This window comes from Rhodnius prolixus, unplaced genomic scaffold (assembly GCF_049639745.1).
Source record: "Rhodnius prolixus isolate KJV_2025 unplaced genomic scaffold, Rpr scaffold_25, whole genome shotgun sequence".
Taxonomy (NCBI): domain Eukaryota; kingdom Metazoa; phylum Arthropoda; class Insecta; order Hemiptera; family Reduviidae; genus Rhodnius; species Rhodnius prolixus.
The window spans coordinates 873587-891543 of NW_027411585.1; the positions used below are offsets into that span (position 1 = coordinate 873587).

At 36.1% G+C, this 17957-nt stretch overlaps 2 protein-coding genes across 5 annotated transcripts in view; one reads left to right on the forward strand and one right to left on the reverse strand.

The window, feature by feature from the left end:
* Positions 1-58: 58 nt before the first annotated feature.
* On the reverse strand, positions 59-7215 carry LOC141448400 (uncharacterized). Of its 4 annotated transcripts, none has more exons than XM_074116755.1 (8): positions 6833-7214; positions 6178-6267; positions 5059-5163; positions 4395-4652; positions 3240-3308; positions 3063-3164; positions 280-558; positions 59-194 (listed from the first exon to the last, which is right to left on the reverse strand). In XM_074116755.1, the coding sequence occupies exons 1-7, from the start codon at positions 6912-6914 to the stop codon at positions 329-331; spliced, it is 936 nt and encodes a 311-aa protein (XP_073972856.1). In that variant the 5' UTR covers positions 6915-7214; the 3' UTR covers positions 59-194; positions 280-328. The 4 variants fall into 4 exon arrangements, with proteins under 4 accessions (XP_073972856.1, XP_073972857.1, XP_073972855.1 ...); XM_074116756.1 differs by having other exon boundaries at positions 83-208; positions 6833-7215; XM_074116754.1 differs by having other exon boundaries at positions 175-558.
* Positions 7216-11349: 4134 nt separating this feature from the next.
* LOC141448401 (uncharacterized) overlaps positions 11350-17957 on the forward strand; it is a 320931-nt gene continuing 314323 nt past the window's right edge. Inside the window, exon 1 of the mRNA XM_074116758.1 lies at positions 11350-11581. Within this exon, the coding sequence (XP_073972859.1) occupies positions 11524-11581 (58 nt within the window). The 5' untranslated portion in view covers positions 11350-11523. The remainder of the gene's footprint in view (positions 11582-17957) is intronic.

Sequence of the window (17957 nt, forward strand, 5' to 3'; positions counted from 1 at the left end):
ATGAATGGAATATTGGATGAATCATGGCTATAAAACTCAGTCGCTTTGAAGTTGTGCAAAAAGAAACATTGCAAGTTCATCTTCGCCAAGAAGAAAAACTATTTGTGTACTCTAGGACTTAGAAACAGAAAAATGTCACACATAATCGCCAGAGGTCATAAGATTGTCCTCTCCGGATCAGGTTTCCGCAAATGCTGTGAAAATTACTCTGTATGGTAATTAGGTTAATCAAATTCAAACTTTGTTAAATATATGTATATATGCATTTGTTTATCACACCTGTTTTATCCGCAACACCAAAATAACAATAACAATGGATAACTCTCTCTCACCAGCCATCCAGCATCTGGATGTTACCCTTGAGAGGCCAAAATTTATAAGATTTCTTATTTCTGCGGAAACATTTGGTGCCAGTAAAAGAAACACTTTCTGCGGTCATCTTGAAACATCCAACTGTATCTCCATTCTTCAGTCGCTTTTCTTTCACCTTCAAACAAACTTTTTTGTACTTCTCTGAGTTGTCACACTGACTAACATTGAATTCAGTCTCGGAACTTTCTACAAACAGAACATTAAAATTTATTATACGAGAATTATGAAATCTCAATAATCTCAAATATTTTTGTTTCCTTCAAAAGAGGTTTTGAGACCATCTTGAAATTTTTTTTAAAAAAAACTAACACACACTTTTATTAACAGCATGGTACGAGAAAATCAGTAACAATATGTGTGCATGTCAAAGGATGCCAAAGTTTGCAGAACAGATATAAATACTCAGCTAAGTTTACTGTTATACGGCCTGAAAATACAGCCGAGATCGTTGTCCTAGATGCTAGGCAGATCGGAATATTTGATTAGTGAACTTGGGTAGTGGGATTGGCGACGGCTGCAGCTTAGATTGCCTGATGGCACAACTGAATCTTGAGTAGTGAGGCTGGTATACAGTAGCCTAATTGCTGCACTAACAGCTACGCTTTTAAAGGATTCTGCAGAGAACCTGTTTGTCCTATTTCACAGCCATAATAACTCCAATTAATAATACGGGAATTGCTCGGTGCAACCTTTCACTAAAAGCGCTAGTGTAACACAGATCGGGTAAACTCAAGCAATTTTTTTCTTTTAATGAACTTTCAGGCAATTCCGCCAACTTCTTTTTATATTCAGTGCATTAAGGCTGGATTCATTGTTGTTTTGTATTTATTCTTAAAATGGCCTGGACTTGATTCCAAATATGTATTGAAAATTGCATTTATCCTAAATTAGTAAGGAATAATAAAGATACTTTTCAGTTTAATTATACAGGTTTAATTATAGCTCCCCTTTTGTGGAAAGACGTCCTACAGAGAATACCCATTTTTGAAGTCCAACACCCAACAGACAAAAAGTTCAAAACCAAAAAGCTGTAATAGAGCATCAATTAAGCTCCAGATATAGGCATGGCAGGCTACATGGATGTAATTATTCTAGATCCCCGTTACTTAATGGTCTATAATAGTTTACTGCTACTACGAGGGTCGTTTGAAAAGTCCGTGCAAAAACAAAAACTACTTAATTTTTTGGGGTAAACCTTTTTTATTTTTCAACATAGTCTCCTTTTAGGCTTATACACTTCGTCCAACGCTGCTCTAGTTTGTTGATCCCTTCCGAATAATAGGATTTGTCCAAGTCTGAAAAATAGCCATTCGTTCCTGCAATCACCTCCTCGTTTGAATAAAATCTTTTTCTCGCCAGCCATTTCTTCATATTGGGGAACAATTAGTAGTCCGAGGGAGCCGAGGGGAGAATAGGGGGGATGTGAAACGAGTTGGAACCCTATTTCCATTAATTTTGCGACCACAACTGCTGAGGTGTGAGCTGGTGCGTTGTCGTGATGGAAAAGGACTTTTTTGTGGGCCAATCGTGGGCGTTTTTCTTGCAGCTCAGTTTTCAAACGGTCCAATAACGATGAATAATATGCACCTGTAATAGTTTTACCCTTTTCCAGATAGTCGATGAGGATTATTCCTTGCGAATCCCAAAAGACAGTCGCCATAATCTTTCCGGCCGAAGGAACGGTCTTCGCCTTTTTTGGCGCAGATTCCCCCTTGGTAACCAATTGTTTAGATTGTTCTTTGGTTTCAGGAGTGTAGTGATGTATCCATGTTTCATCCACAGTGACGAAACGACGCTTAAAGTCCTGCGGATTCTTCTGGAACAGCTGCAAACCGTCCTTGCAACACTTCACACGATTTCGTTTTTGGTCAAGCGTGAGCAATCGCGGTACCCATCTTGCGGATAGCTTTGTCATGTCCAAATGTTGATGCAAAATATTATGTACCCGTTCATTCGAGATGCCCACAGCACTAGCAATCTCACGCACCTTCACTCTTCTGTCATCCATCACTATATCATAGATTTTATCAATGATTTCTGGAGTAGTAACCTCAACAGGGCGTCCAGAACGTTCAGCGTCACTTGTGCCCATATGGCCACTCCGAAAATTTTGAAACCACTTATAAACTGTTCTAATCGAAGGTGCAGAGTCACCATAATGTTTATCAAGCTTCTCTTTAGTCTTCTGAGGCGTTTTGCCTTTCATAAAGTAGTGTTTAATCAACACACGAAATTCTTTTTCGTCCATTTTTTGAAAATCACTCGACTTCCTCGATTCAAACGAATGCCAAACACAAAGAAATAGATCGATCTGGCTGAAACTTGGTGTGTGTTCTTCCAAGAGATGCTACTAACTAAACATAACCTCGATACGCGCCAGTGGTGCTATCTCTCTGACTTTGCACGGACTTTTCAAACGACCCTCGTATATTGCATCCACTAAGGGTGGCAATTCTAAATGCAATATTCACAAACACAATACCGCTATCAACCATTTCACTCAAATACCGCACCCTCCACAACAAAAATTATTCTGTTAAAAAATTAATAATAAGGAAGAATGAATTTTCACTATATCGTAATCAAATATGGAAGCAATGCTTCTGGACACTGATCGTTAAATGATGGTAGTTTTAAAAAGCATGTAACTCAGTACACACAGCAAAACTTAATGTAACTTAGTAACCAACCTAAAAGGTAAATTTTCGCAAAACTGTCAAGGACTTTGGTAGCATAGACGCCCACGTAGCTGGTAGTACCTCCCACTGGGTTTATGTAACCATACACATATACTGAAACAAACAATAATCGCCATGAATAATCTTTATAGTCATAATCTAAGGTAATACTAATTAATTTCAACTTACTGGTGCGATCCTTGTAATTATAAGCAAAACATCTGAAAGTGTTTAGAGTTTCCACCAGACAGGTCATTTCTAAAATAAATAAATATTAATAAAGTGACAATCTGTCTGACATCGCAAAAGAAAGAAAGCTATTGCTGATTAGGAAAAGATTTATTTGGAGACACTACACTGCAAAAATCTGAAACAGGTGGACGAGAATTCTAGAATTTTACTGCAGATTGTAGACGTTCATTCTTGTTGGGAACAAGATGTAGAGATAATAACGTCGCCGTCAGGTTAGTCAGTTCTGAAGGAATGACAGTCCTAGTGATGTACGATCTACTAGTGAAGTGAGTGATCAGTGTTATGACCATTTTTCTGTCTTGCAGAAACATGTTTAGTTCTTCTCTGTGAGAGTTCAGACTATGCATTCACAAGAGGATAGTAAGAGAGTGTACATTAGGAGGAGTAATCTAGGGTGAGTAGGGAGCTGTTCTATAACTACTGAAGTAAGTGATGAGAGGCTCTATGAAGGGCCTAAATCTTTGATGAAGATGGCAACCAGTGACATTAGAAGAAGCAGTAATGTTTACACTTTGGTACATCGCTGACGCCGCGACCGTAAGAGGAGAGTGATTTTGTGACTGAGAAGAAGAGACTTTTTACTGAGGATTCATGGGAAGCTGTCAGTGATTTCTATTAGCGCAAATTCCAGTCGCCAGAGTTGTAAATGACAATATTCCACGGATGGAAAGCAAACTTGGAATTTGGGCTACCATCTTAATTCACAGCAACAGTGTAGAGTTGAAACCGCAGACTTCCCACAAAAGAGACTATAAATTAATGCTCACCTCGCCAACGGAAACCCTCTTTAAACCAATTTCCACGAAAAACCAATATTCAAGAGCAACTGATTTATCCCTGTACGAGGAATTATAAACATAAATATTTTTTGTAATGTGAAATAGGAAGGATTATTGCTTAACTCCATAACTGGGTGGATCAAAGGCTACGATGGGCTGCAAAGGTTGAGAGTACATTCTGCGGAACATCCGCACTCATGGTCAGTCACTACTCTGAGAACTAGTGTAAGAGAAATTCAAGTGAGTACCACCCACAGATTCTTAAGATGTGCACAATATATCTGAATGAAGATACGAAACCATATTTACTTACCTTCTAGCCATTTAACACTTTGCTCAGAGACACTGAGGCCACTCAGAACTGAGGGCTCCGATTTGAGACACTTGTAGTGGGAGTACTGGAGGTCTGTAGACCATAGGTTGTAGCATATTGTAACTTTTTTATTTTCGTCTATTATCCGACTCCATTTTATGCATAAATCACAGGTAACTACAGTAAATATTCCTTTATTGCTGCAGGTGTAGAAAAAACATTCGCTTCTTTTAGACATGGCGTCTTTTTTGGGATCCTCTGTGAACACAAGACAGAAAGTGGAGCTCAGAAATCTTGTCAGACACTTACTTCCTTTGAGGATGAACTTGCAGTAATCCTGAAGTGTTGTTCCTCACACAACCTTCTTTTCCACTTACAAGTTGCAAGCGCCATTCTTTCCATCAAACTTAGATTTTTTCTGAAGACCCATAACCATTAGCCTCAATTATCCATCTTTTAGATCAAAATAATTCAACATTTTTCACTTTCAGCCATTCACCCAGAGTACTTCATATATTTAGGAGGAATAATCGAGTGTGGGGGCACATTTAGCACTCGCCGATTACGAGGTTCCCCTCACTTCGCTGAAATTAGTAAGAACATAATGTCTTGCCCAAGCAATTTAAAGAGGTAAATGGTACATGAAAATCTTATTGCAACTCACCTGGAAGTTTTAATTTAATAACTCTAGATTTTTCCTTGTAGGCCATCAGGTAGTACCTGGGCAGTTCGCGTTTCTCAACAGGAATGGCAACAACTTTTACTTTAACTGAAACAGTAACAATAGATTATAGATACCTTAGATTTTCTCTTCTAAGGAGCTTCTTAGAGCTCACTGTAAGTGGTAGACAGTGTTGCCTTTAACGAGAGAAAAGCTGCGGGCTCCAATGTGGTCAGATGTTGAATTAAAAAAAAGAAGTATTTTTTTCAGGCAAGTGCGAGTAGTACGTCGAAAGGGCTAACGCAGGTGTAGGGTTCGCTTAGGGCCCATGGACCTTCAAATTGGGCGCCTAACATGAGCTATCACACCACTTTTTAGCTCACTTAACCTTGAATTGTTTTTATTTCTCACATTTTAGCTGATCTGCCAACCTACGTGATCTGACCGAGATCGAGAAGCTGACTTCCGTTGATGCGTACAACTAGGTTGTACTAGAAAGATCAACATGACGTCCGAGAAAACAAGGGTACTCTGTTGAATTTTGTAACATTATTATGGATAGTGAGATAAATTGTTCTGGATCTATCCCATTACTCGCTCTGAACAATCCTACGCTCTTCATTATCCCAACAACACACTCCCTCTAAATCTCCAACCAACCAACGCGTTACTTGGTTGATACGTAAAACGATTTTGGAAAAATTGTTTAGATTCCACAATCCATTGTTTATGATAATGGCCAAACTCAATTATATTTAAGTTGGACTTTCAGAATTGGTTTAGAGCTTGAATTTAATAATAATGTAATTTATTAATAGGTATAATTAAATTATTTACTTTTTATGAATATATTTAAACCTGAACATTGAAAACGTGTTTGCAAGAGATTGGCTGAGAACCATCACACCATAGAGACGACCCCGGTAATTGATGTATTATGTAGGAAATATAGTGAATGTAGCTAAATTAATATTAAAAATGAAAATTTATTTCATTTAAATCAATTACGTCGAACAAAAAAATCCATTATTAATATACTGATTTTACAATAAGTTTTTTTAAAAAAACTATCGCAAGTAAAAATTTAATACATAAGAACATAATTTGAAAAAACAATCTCACCACTCTCTGGAAGATCGCGGTTCCTGGTTGGCGAGAAATTAGTGAGGTTGCACTCAGACTTTACCATGTAGTCTTTACAAGACTTCATCTCTATTAAAACACAGAGGTTCATTAAGATTCTTAATTTAAGAAATGAATACAACATTGCAAAATATTTTGAACCTTCCGATTGCCGAAAACGCGGCAGACTGTATAACCTTCCCACAGGAGTGTATTTTGTGATGTGTTTACTAGAGTGTGTTGCATTCACAGTGAGAAGTAGAGGGTCCGATACAGAAGTACATAACCAAGCTAGTTGACAGGCTGCTGACAGTAAGCTAGTCTAGTTAATTGGTTTCTTCGTAGCAAACTGTGAAGTACAAACTTCACATAAAGGACTGACTATTTTTATATTTGGACTGGACACACATTATGTTAGAATAACCTCTTTGGGATGAAGTTTAGTTGATTTGTGACGTGACACACCTTTCAATAGAATCACTTTATTATAACAAGTGAAATATTGAAGCTAACTAAAAAGTAAGTAATTATAAGTAACTGTCTAACCTCTGGTCGTTAAATTAACCCTTTAACTGGAAATCCATTAACTCTTAGAATCCTTGATAACACTTGTGATTTCTACGAATTAAAATTGAATGAAAGAAAATAGAGCTACCTGACACAGCAACCACACCAAGCGGATATAGAAGAGCCAGCTTCAGCAGGAACATCCTGGAGATTGGAAATATTGGTTTCATATTATTGCTACAAGAACTGTGTTTGATTGAGAAGCAGTGGGAGTCAGAAATGAATTTTTAGCGCACTCTACTCGACGCACGTTTGCAGCAAACTGTTGTATCTCCTAGATTTGCCGATAATATTGATTATTATTTTCTCTCAATTTGGCTCTGAGATTCAGATAAACAATTTTAAAACTGTATTTTATTGATACTATTGATGTTAAAGTCTAGCGTATTGCATTCACATCGGGAGTTTTAGCATAAGTTACTATTAAAATTCTATTTAAATAAGAAATATGTAAATGATACACGTGTAAATACACCAGAATAAAAATAGATCAGTGATATTTGCATTCCGATTGGTTCTCCTTGCTTTTGCGCAGCATTTATTTCATAATTTTTTATATTGATTTTAACACTTTGATTATTGCTGAAAATGTCCTACAATAAAAGAACAGATCTTACATAACTCACGCGACCTCTCTCGCTAAATAAATGAAACTTAATTATGCCGAGATAATAGCTGAGCGGTCTAGGCCTTGGATTTTATTTAATGGTTAATAAAAAGAATTTACAGTAAAGTAAGTTTGCTAGTCGCCTCCGTCCACGACACCTAATTGGTAGTTGGACGTAAAGCTCGCCTGCGAAAACTAGGCATTATTTTATCCTTTTTTTTACTTTAAATACAACTTTGTTGGCCGACAAATCACGCTATCTGAAATACATACAATGAATGTAGGACATTTAAGGTACTATGTAGCTATTTAGCTTAGTGAAACCTCTTCAATGTAGCAAAGTAATACTGTAGAGGTAGGCCGTCTGTATTAATGAGAGCATATTAAACGTATTAATACGCTTGATGGTATCATCCTTAGTCTGACTAGTGGAGAAGGACTTTGATTATCTCTTAATTGGATTGCACCTGCCCATTTCATTAAGCCGGAAGTGCATTAAGTGGACATAATTAGGCACACCGTGTGGGGAAAAGCGCCTAACTGGCCAGAGCTGTTATACGCAAGGATAAGGACGCTCTCTGCAGAGTGAAGCCGGAACTGTCGCTTGCTTCAAACTGCAACAGAGAGCGCCGTACTCCGGTCGCACGCTGATTGAATTATTAATAAATTATTTTAACTACAAATACAGTTGTCCAGAGTTGTTTCCGTTTCAGTTTGTCCTGAAACTTTTATACGATTTAATTTATCACCCGATACAAGAATTTTACAGATTTTCGTTGTTGACATTGATAAGCTAGGGAACGGATTCGTATGTATTTACATATTTTTTTCTAGGCAATTTACAGACTTTTTTCAACGAGAAGTATTCATACTGACACTTTTTAAGCCGTTTGAGTCTACTTTTATTTCACATATTTCCACATATTTGGATGTTATCGCATATTTATACATATTTGATAAAAATAAATAAATATTTCTACATATTTAATCAAAATATGTACATATTTTTTCATATTTTTCATTTTGGGCATATTTTCATAATTGGGAGGTGGTTGACAGGAACTGTGAACCACAGACTGTAGGGCTGTGAATCACAGTGGGTACAATGGTTATTGTAATTTACACAGAATGCTGCTAAATAGTGACGGGCACTTGTTAGTTCTTTGAAGTTGTCTGACGTTGTCTGTTCTTTCAGCTCGTTCGTTGAAGTGTCCAATTCATTTCGTTCGGTCACTTAGTGTATTCTTTTTTGGGTGAAATGCCACGAACATCGGCCTCAAACAAACAACTGGTTGCTAAATATCTTCGCGAGTTTCCAGCAGAACTTTTTCGAAGTGATGGAGACATTTTGTACTGCACAGCTTGTGACAAGCGCGTTTCTTGCTCTCAACGTTCCCAAGTCACCCAACATATTGCCACCGGATCGCACATAGAGAATAAAAACAGAAAGAAAGAGAGGACGTCCTATCAAGCCTTCCTTACATCTCCATCATCAAGTAAGTCTACTCTGAGTACAGATCTGTGTCGGGCTTTGGTTAGAGCAGATATCCCTTCCCACAAACTTAAAAATCCTCATTTCAAAGGATTCTTAGAGACGATATTGGGAAAAAAATGCCTGACGAGAGCACTCTGCGGAAAAACTACCTGGAAGATATCTATAAAGATACACTAACCAAAATTCGAGAACATATCAAAGATTTGGGTGTCAATTGATGAAACCACTGACGTTGAGGGCAGGTATATTGCCAATGCAGTTATTGGAAAACTTGACAGTGATGCTGGTGTGGATTCAAAGCCATTCCTTTTGAACTGAGAGGTTCTCGAAAAATGCAATCATTCCACCATTTCACGATTCTTCGATGCCTCAATGCATATCCTATGGCCCAGTGGAGTTTTGAACGAAAAAGTTCTTTTGTTTCTCTCTGATGCTGCCCCCAACATGGTCAAGGCTGGGCAATCTATTCAGGTATTTTATCCTAAGATAATTCATGTGACGTGTATTGCTCATGCCTTGCATCGAGTAGCAGAAACTGTCCGATCTTTGTTCAGTGACGTAGATTCCTTAATCTCCTCGGTTAAAAAAGTGTTCTTAAAAGCACCAAGTCGCAATAAAATGCTAAAAGATCTCTATCCAGACTTGTGCCTTCCACCAGAACCAATATTGACAAGATGGGGTACTTGGCTGGAAGCAGCTCAGTATTACTATGAAAACTACAATAAAATCAAGAATGTCCTTTCACATCTCGAAGACGAAGCAGTAGCGATAAATACAGCCAAGTCTTTATTCGAGAAACCTAATTTAAGGAACGACCTTGCATTCATTTCTGACAATTGCGTATTTCTTGCACAAGCCATTACCCAACTTGAGTCCCAAAATGTTCGACTGGCAGAAAACGTGTCCAACGTTAAAAAAGTCAGCGAAAAGGTGGAAGGAATACCTGGGAGTAAGGGAGATCTGATCAGATCAAAACTGGTAGAAGTACTGAGCAAGAACAAAGGGTGGGAGACCATCTGCCAGATTTCTGATATTATCAGTGGAACAGAAGTCACCTCAGAACATCGTGTACCCTTTACAACCAACGAGATAACTTCTTTCAGCAAAGCACCTATAACATCTGTAGATGTTGAACGATCTTTTAGTCGTTACAAGTCCATCTTACGCCCAGATCGTCGTCACTTTACGTTCCAACATTTGAAATTTCATGTGGTTGCAAACAATTTCGAAGAGTGAAGTTTTCAAAATTGAAAATTTAACACATCTTTTTATAAATAGTAAAAATGTTCTTTGTTGTATAAATCATTATAAATTGTAAAAATGTTCTTTTCTTGTATAAATAATTATAACTTGCCCCCCCCCCAAAACAAATTCCATTTTCATAAAAAAAAATGTCCATTTTACTTAAATATTCCAGAAAATATTTTAAGAAAATCACATATTTTCCACATAATTGACGAAAATAAATGCATATTTTAATTAAATATTTGGCATTTTTAAATACATAAAAATCCGTTCCTTATTGATAACACTGTAGGCAACACTGACGATTGGCAAAGTGGCACAACCAATCTTTCTCCGGGACGTTTGCCGCAATTCATGACTTACTCCCAAATGGTGGCGGAAGTAAATATTAAAAATCCGGTATAAACCCACACACGACTTCCTTCCCTTCTAATCTCAAGATTCTAACTCGCTAATTTTCTTCACAATGGGCACATTTGGTCATATTTAATTCTGGTCACGCTGTACAGTTTGTAGACGTACATTAAGACTGAAACGTAACCTCACAGTGAAGTCTACCACCTCTTTGAGAACTCACTTAGCATGAACTATTTCTAGAAAACGATTAAAAAATGCGATAAATGTATGCGTTGGTAATTACATACAGTTTAAGACACTGTAGAAGAAATTCTAACGACTCCTATCTCCCAGAGATGTTCCAAATTGAGTGGTTTTGGAGTTAACCCTTTCCGGAACAAATTATTATTCAGAAAAAATGCAAAAAAAATGCAGATAAAAATGTAAAAATCACGACTTGTGCTGCCTCAATAGACACGAAAGGAAACTAAAATGGCATCATCGAGCTGGAAAGGGTTAATTTGCGGAGGAAGATCTACCACTTTTTTTTTTGAATTCATTGCGTTCAGACTGTGATGGGGAATTGAGGTAGAAAAAAACCTCAAGAACTGTTTCTTTCTAATGTACAGTTTTACCAACTGTGTAATGTTAATATGAGTTGAATGTGTTTTGAAATGCCGAATTAGTTTGAGATTATATATAGGCATGAATCTTGGAAATTACTGTATGCAAGAGTCGTGAAGCTTTTTTACAGCTGAAAGTTTGAGAAATTTCTACCCAATCACATTCTCCCAGCAGTAAGCGAAAGTAAACAACCATTGTATTGTTTGAGCGAGTGCTTGCAGCGCGCGTACGTAAGCGGGCCGAGTTAGATTGCGCGTGGAAGATGCGCCCAGCTGAGCTATACCAGCGTTGAGGATGTTTCAGTCACTGCCTAACCACTAAACGGTCGGTATCCGTGAAAATGCCCTAGTGAGTACGAAGGTTTATTTTCAAATTACTATTTTATTTTATCGGGCTTGTTCGTAGGTTTGTTTGTGGGTTGTTCTTTTCTATAATAGTTCGTTACATGCATCTATTTGTCTACTAGTTGAAGATGTTGGTGAAGCAGATGGTTGCGGTCGCTGTCATCGCATTTACAGCTCTCATTACAGGTACACCGGCTACTGGAAATTACATTTTAAAAAGCCTTTTAATTTTTAAATAAAATTGAAAAAAGTTGAGTTCCTTAAGGAACAGTCATATTGCTTCCTCTTTCTAAAATTTTCAAAATAATAAACATGACGCTTCAAATTTTCTTGCGACATTTAATGACGTCGAAATTACACGGGGTTTTACAAAAGTCTATGAGATTTTCATCTAAAATTTGTTATTCTTTCAGCAACAATAGTTTTGTTTGTTTGTTTTTTCGAAGGCAAAAAAATTGTTAATATCCCAACTGGCAAGTTCTCGATGTTTGTAAAAATAGTTCACTGCGTTAAGTTGGCCATGAGCGGAAGTGATGCTGATCAGATAGAAAGTAAGTCCCGGGTAGCATGGTGGGTTTCAGCTGGAAATTCAAATCTTCAGTTAATGAAGACGTTTCACTTGATTGGAGTGAACTTGCGTATTCATGAAGGTTAACCAAAAAAGGAATATCTGTTTTGCAAGCCACATAGGAGTTTTAAAATGCTTTCATGAGTAGATGTGGACTGATATCTGCCCGGCGTCTCTCGCTTTCAAGAGCCCCTTGCGGCACCACTTCCCAGCTTCACTAGTTTTATCGTAATCTAAAAAATTAGTACTAAAAAAATTTTTTTCGGCTTGACCAAAGAAAACAATTTTAAATCGCTATTTCTTCCTATGGTAAAAAAACGAAATTAGGTTTTTCCTGCAAAGTTTCAGCAGACAGGAAGTAGGGTGCGGCTTGCGGGACCTAAAATGAAAAGTTTCGGCAGCTTCTAGGTCTTCTTCTGGGCCGGCTGCTGGCAAGTTGCGCTTTGTGGAAGAAGGGCACGCCTAAGTTACCCTCGCTGTATTATTTTTCAAATCAGATCAAGGAAACCCGGCTGGATGCTGGAGCTTTTTGCTTTATGCCATTAATTTTGGGTGCGGTGTTGTAGCATTTCTTTTTTTTTTTCCTACTCGCGACTGAGAGAAATTATGCGATCGCACAGAATTTATATTTCGATTGTACACCAGAAATAGTTGATTTGAGATCCGCTGAACGCAAAGTGATTTTTACAAAAAGATCTGTGGTTAGTTTTACTCAAAAACCAAAAAATTGTCGAAGGTACAAATTTGAAATTTAGTTCAGGGTGAGGCCATCTGAATTTGAGAGTAAGTTATCCAAGAAAAGCAACAGCCAATCGGAACTGTCACTTCATTGAACAGATTTTCTCGGTTTTATCAAGTGGCTGAAAAAAATGATCTTCCAGCAGCGAATGAATCATTTGTAAACTTCACCTGCCAACAATTGACAGCAATTAATTTTGTTTTTTTAACTTTGTACATACAATTGTCGATGAACTACATTTCTTTAATGTCTTAAATGAGGCGGCATCTAACTTCTGCGAATGCAAACAAAAGAATTAAAGTAATCGCCTATTTTGTCAGACGAAGTTTAGCGCGCTGCTTCCGAATTTTGCGACGTTGATTGCACTTCACTGGAGTAACACTTTTCCAACCAATAAAAAGGACTCGATCCAGGGATCTCCCACTTATTGCTCCACAAACACACATATCCTTTACTGCAGGTTACCGGATCCTTATTTAGCAGCGATCAAAGCGTGCCTGTCACTTTGGTTTGATTTTATTTTATCTCAGGAAATATTTATTTATTTCCTTTGAAATAAATATAATCATAATTGGCTAATTATAATTATTTCAGTGATTGGCAGATCATTTATAGTTAAATAACATTTTATATTAAAATCTTTGCCCAATTCATTTGTAATTTTAAACAGTACTGTTAGAATAGAGTTTCATTCTATTAATTAAAATAACCTCTGATTAAATTAAAATAATATTGGTCCAAAAATATGTTTATGTTTTATGATATTGTTTGGACACAGTTCCAATCATGTCCAACTAAAGAAATTAGCTGCCTAATTTGGCTGATACAATTGAAGTTGGCTTCAGTAGGCGCTATTTTATCCAGCTCTGAGAGTCTTTGCTGTCTCTTTCGGCCAGGGCTGTCGGCACGGTAGTTCGCATCATCTACTCTAGCTTGGCTTCCAGTAACTTATCCGAGATGTGGCTATTAAATAACGAGACTATTGCTATAAAACATTTTATTTTAAATTTATACATATTTAGTTATTATCACCTTCAATATACACCCCTCCCCTATCCCTACAACGCTCCATGCGAATTTACCATTGTTCAGAAACAGTGCTGGATGTCTTTTTCTATGAGCTCCTGCATGACGCGTGCTGCTTTTTCTTTCACAGCTTCAACGGACTGAAATCGTGTTCCATTTAATGCAGATTTGAATTTGGGGAACAGATAAAAGTCACATGGTTTCCAGGTCAGGCCAATAAAGCGGATGGCCTAAAACTGGGATGTTGTACATGGCTAGTAACGTCTTGTGACAGGCAAAGCAGTGTGAGCCGGCGCGCTGTCTTGATGGAGAACCCTGAGGAATTGTTCTTCCACAAATCGGGTCGTTTTTTCCTTACTCTTTCACGGAATTGAGCAAGCACCTCACGGTGGTAATGTTGATTAATTATAATCGATATTTTCATCCGTTTTGGACGTGGAAGAACGACCCGTGCGATCATCATCTCCGACATCTTCCCGGCCATCTTGGAAACGTTTGAACCACTCAAAAACTCGCGCACGTGATTAAAATTCATCGCCATAAACTTCTTTTAACAAAAGATAAGTTTCAGTAGCGGTTTTACCAAGTTTTGATGTGAAATTTCACAATTCGTTGCTCTACTACAGTGGTTCTTAACCGGTGTTCCGCGAATATGGTCCAAGTGTTCCACGAAATTTCAATTTTAAATGTATTGAAATTTAGAAACTTAGGAAAGATACGAAAACAAAAAATTGTTCCTTTTTTTTTTAATTTGAATTTAATTTTAAGTTCTTGCTAAATACCGAAATTAATTATTTAATGTTAGTGTTCCGCGAAAAAAATATATACATATAATTGAAAAGGTTAAGAACCACTGATATAAAGGGTTGAAAATTTTTTGGGTCATGAAATTCTGTAAAATTATGGCCGTTCTATATCTCCCACTGTGAACCACGTATTGGTATGGAATTTGTTTCTCTAATACACTTTGTTATTCTCATTTATAAACTATAGTTATTTTGTGCACAGATCTAAAATGGTAGAAGATATAAAGGGTTGAAAATTTTTTGGGTCATGAAATTCTGTAAAATTATGGCCGTTCTATATCTCCCACTGTGAACCACGTATTGGTATGGAATTTGTTTCCCTTATACACTTTGTTTTTCTCATTTATAAACTATAGTTATTTTGTGCACAGATCTAAAAAGGTAGAAGATATAAAGGGTTGAAAATTTTTTGGGTCATGAAATTCTGTAAAATTATGGCCGTTCTATATCTCCCACTGTGAACCACGTATTGGTATGGAATTTGTTTCTCTTATACACTTTGTTTTTCTCATTTATAAACTATAGTTATTTTGTGCACAGATCTAAAAAGGTAGAAGATATAAAGGGTTGAAAATTTTTTGGGTCATGAAATTCTGTAAAATTATGGCCGTTCTATATCTCCCACTATGAGCCACGTATTGGTATGGAATTTTGTTCTCTTATACACTTTGTTTTTCTCAATTATAAACTATAGTTATTTTGTGCACAGATCTAAAAAGGTAGAATATATAAAGGGTTGAAAATTTTTTGGGTCATGAAATTCTGTAAAATTATGGCCGTTTTATATCTCCCACTGTGAACCACGTATTGGTATGGAATTTGTTTCTCTTATACACTTTGTTTTTCTCATTTATAAACTATAGTTATTTTGTGCACAGATCTAAAAAGGTAGAAGATATAAAGGGTTGAAAATTTTTTGGGTCATGAAATTCTGTAAAATTATGGCCGTTCTATATCTCCCACTGTGAACCACGTATTGGTATGGAATTTGTTTCTCTTATACACTTTGTTTTTCTCATTTATAAACTATAGTTATTTTGTGCACAGATCTAAAATGGTAGAAGATATAAAGGGTTGAAAATTTTTTGGGTCATGAAATTCTGTAAAATTATGGCCGTTCTATATCTCCCACTGTGAACCACGTATTGGTATGGAATTTGTTTCTCTTATACACTTTGTTTTTCTCATTTATAAACTATAGTTATTTTGTGCACAGATCTAAAAAGGTAGAAGATATAAAGGGTTGAAAATTTTTTGGGTCATGAAATTCTGTAAAATTATGGCCGTTCTATATCTCCCACTATGAGCCACGTATTGGTATGGAATTTTGTTCTCTTATACACTTTGTTTTTCTCAATTATAAACTATAGTTATTTTGTGCACAGATCTAAAAAGGTAGAATATATAAAGGGTTGAAAATTTTTTGGGTCATGAAATTCTGTAAAATTATGGCCGTTTTATATCTCCCACTGTGAACCACGTATTGGTATGGAATTTGTTTCTCTTATACACTTTGTTTTTCTCATTTATAAACTATAGTTATTTTGTGCACAGATCTAAAAAGGTAGAAGATATAAAGGGTTGAACATTTTTTGGGTCATGAAATTCTGTAAAATTATGGCCGTTCTATATCTCCCACTGTGAACCACGTATTGGTATGGAATTTGTTTCTCTTATCGCTTTGTTTTTCTCATTTATAAACTATAGTTATTTTGTGCACAGATCTAAAATGGTAGAAGATATAAAGGGTTGAAAATTTTTTGGGTCATGAAATTCTGTAAAATTATGGCCGTTCTATATCTCCCACTGTGAACCACGTATTGGTATGGAATTTGTTTCTCTTATACACTTTGTTTTTCTCATTTATAAACTATAGTTATTTTGTGCACAGATCTAAAAAGGTAGAAGATATAAAGGGTTGAAAATTTTTTGGGTCATGAAATTCTGTAAAATTATGGCCGTTCTATATCTCCCACTATGAGCCACGTATTGGTATGGAATTTGTTTCTCTTATACACTTTGTTTTTCTCATTTATAAACTATAGTTATTTTGTGCACAGATCTAAAAAGGTAGAAGATATAAAGGGTTGAAAATTTTTTGGGTCATGAAATTCTGTAAAATTATGGCCGTTCTATATCTCCCACTATGAGCCACGTATTGGTATGGAATTTTGTTCTCTTATTCACTTTGTTTTTCTCAATTATAAACTATAGTGATTTTGTGCACAGATCTAAAAAGGTAGAATATATAAAGGGTTGAAAATTTTTTGGGTCATGAAATTCTGTAAAATTATGGCCGTTTTATATCTCCCACTGTGAACCACGTATTGGTATGGAATTTGTTTCTCTTATACACTTTGTTTTTCTCATTTATAAACTATAGTTATTTTGTGCACAGATCTAAAAAGGTAGAAGATATAAAGGGTTGAAAATTTTTTGGGTCATGAAATTCTGTAAAATTATGGCCGTTCTATATCTCCCACTGTGAACCACGTATTGGTATGGAATTTGTTTCTCTTATACACTCTGTTTTTCTCATTTATAAACTATAGTTATTTTGTGCACAGATCCAAAAAGGTAGAAGATATAAAGGGTTGAAAATTTTTTGGGTCATGAAATTCTGTAAAATTATGGCCGTTCTATATCTCCCACTGTGAACCACGTATTGGTATAGAATTTTGTTCTCTTATACACTTTGTTTTTCTCATTTATAAACTATAGTTATTTTGTGCACAGATTTAAAAAGGTAGAAGATATAAAGGGTTGAAAATTTTTTGGGTCATGAAATTCTGTAAAATTATGGCCGTTCTATATCTCCCACTGTGAACCACGTATTGGTATGGAATTTGTTTCTCTTATACACTTTGTTTTTCTCAATTATAAACTATAGTTATTTTGTGCACAGATCTAAAAAGGTAGAAGATATAAAGGGTTGAAAATTTTTTGGGTCATGAAATTCTGTAGAATTATGGCCGTTCTATATCTCCCACTGTGAACCACGTATTGGTATGGAATTTTGTTCTCTTATACCCTTTGTTTTTCTCAATTATAAACTATAGTTATTTTGTGCATAGATCTAAAAAGGTAGAAGATATAAAGTGTTGAAAATTTTTTGGGTCATGAAATTCTGTAAAATTATGGCCGTTCTATATCTCCCACTGTGAACCACGTATTGGTATGGAATTTGTTTCTCTTATACACTTTATTTTTCTCATTTATAAACTATAGTTATTTTGTGCACAGATCTAAAAAAGGTAGAAGATATAATGGGTTGAAAATTTTTTGGGTCATGAAATTCTGTAAAATTATGGCCGTTCTATATCTCCCACTGTGAACCACGTATTGGTGTGGAATTTTGTTCTCTTATACACTTTGTTTTTCTCATTTATAAACTATAGTTATTTTGTGCACAGATCTAAAAAG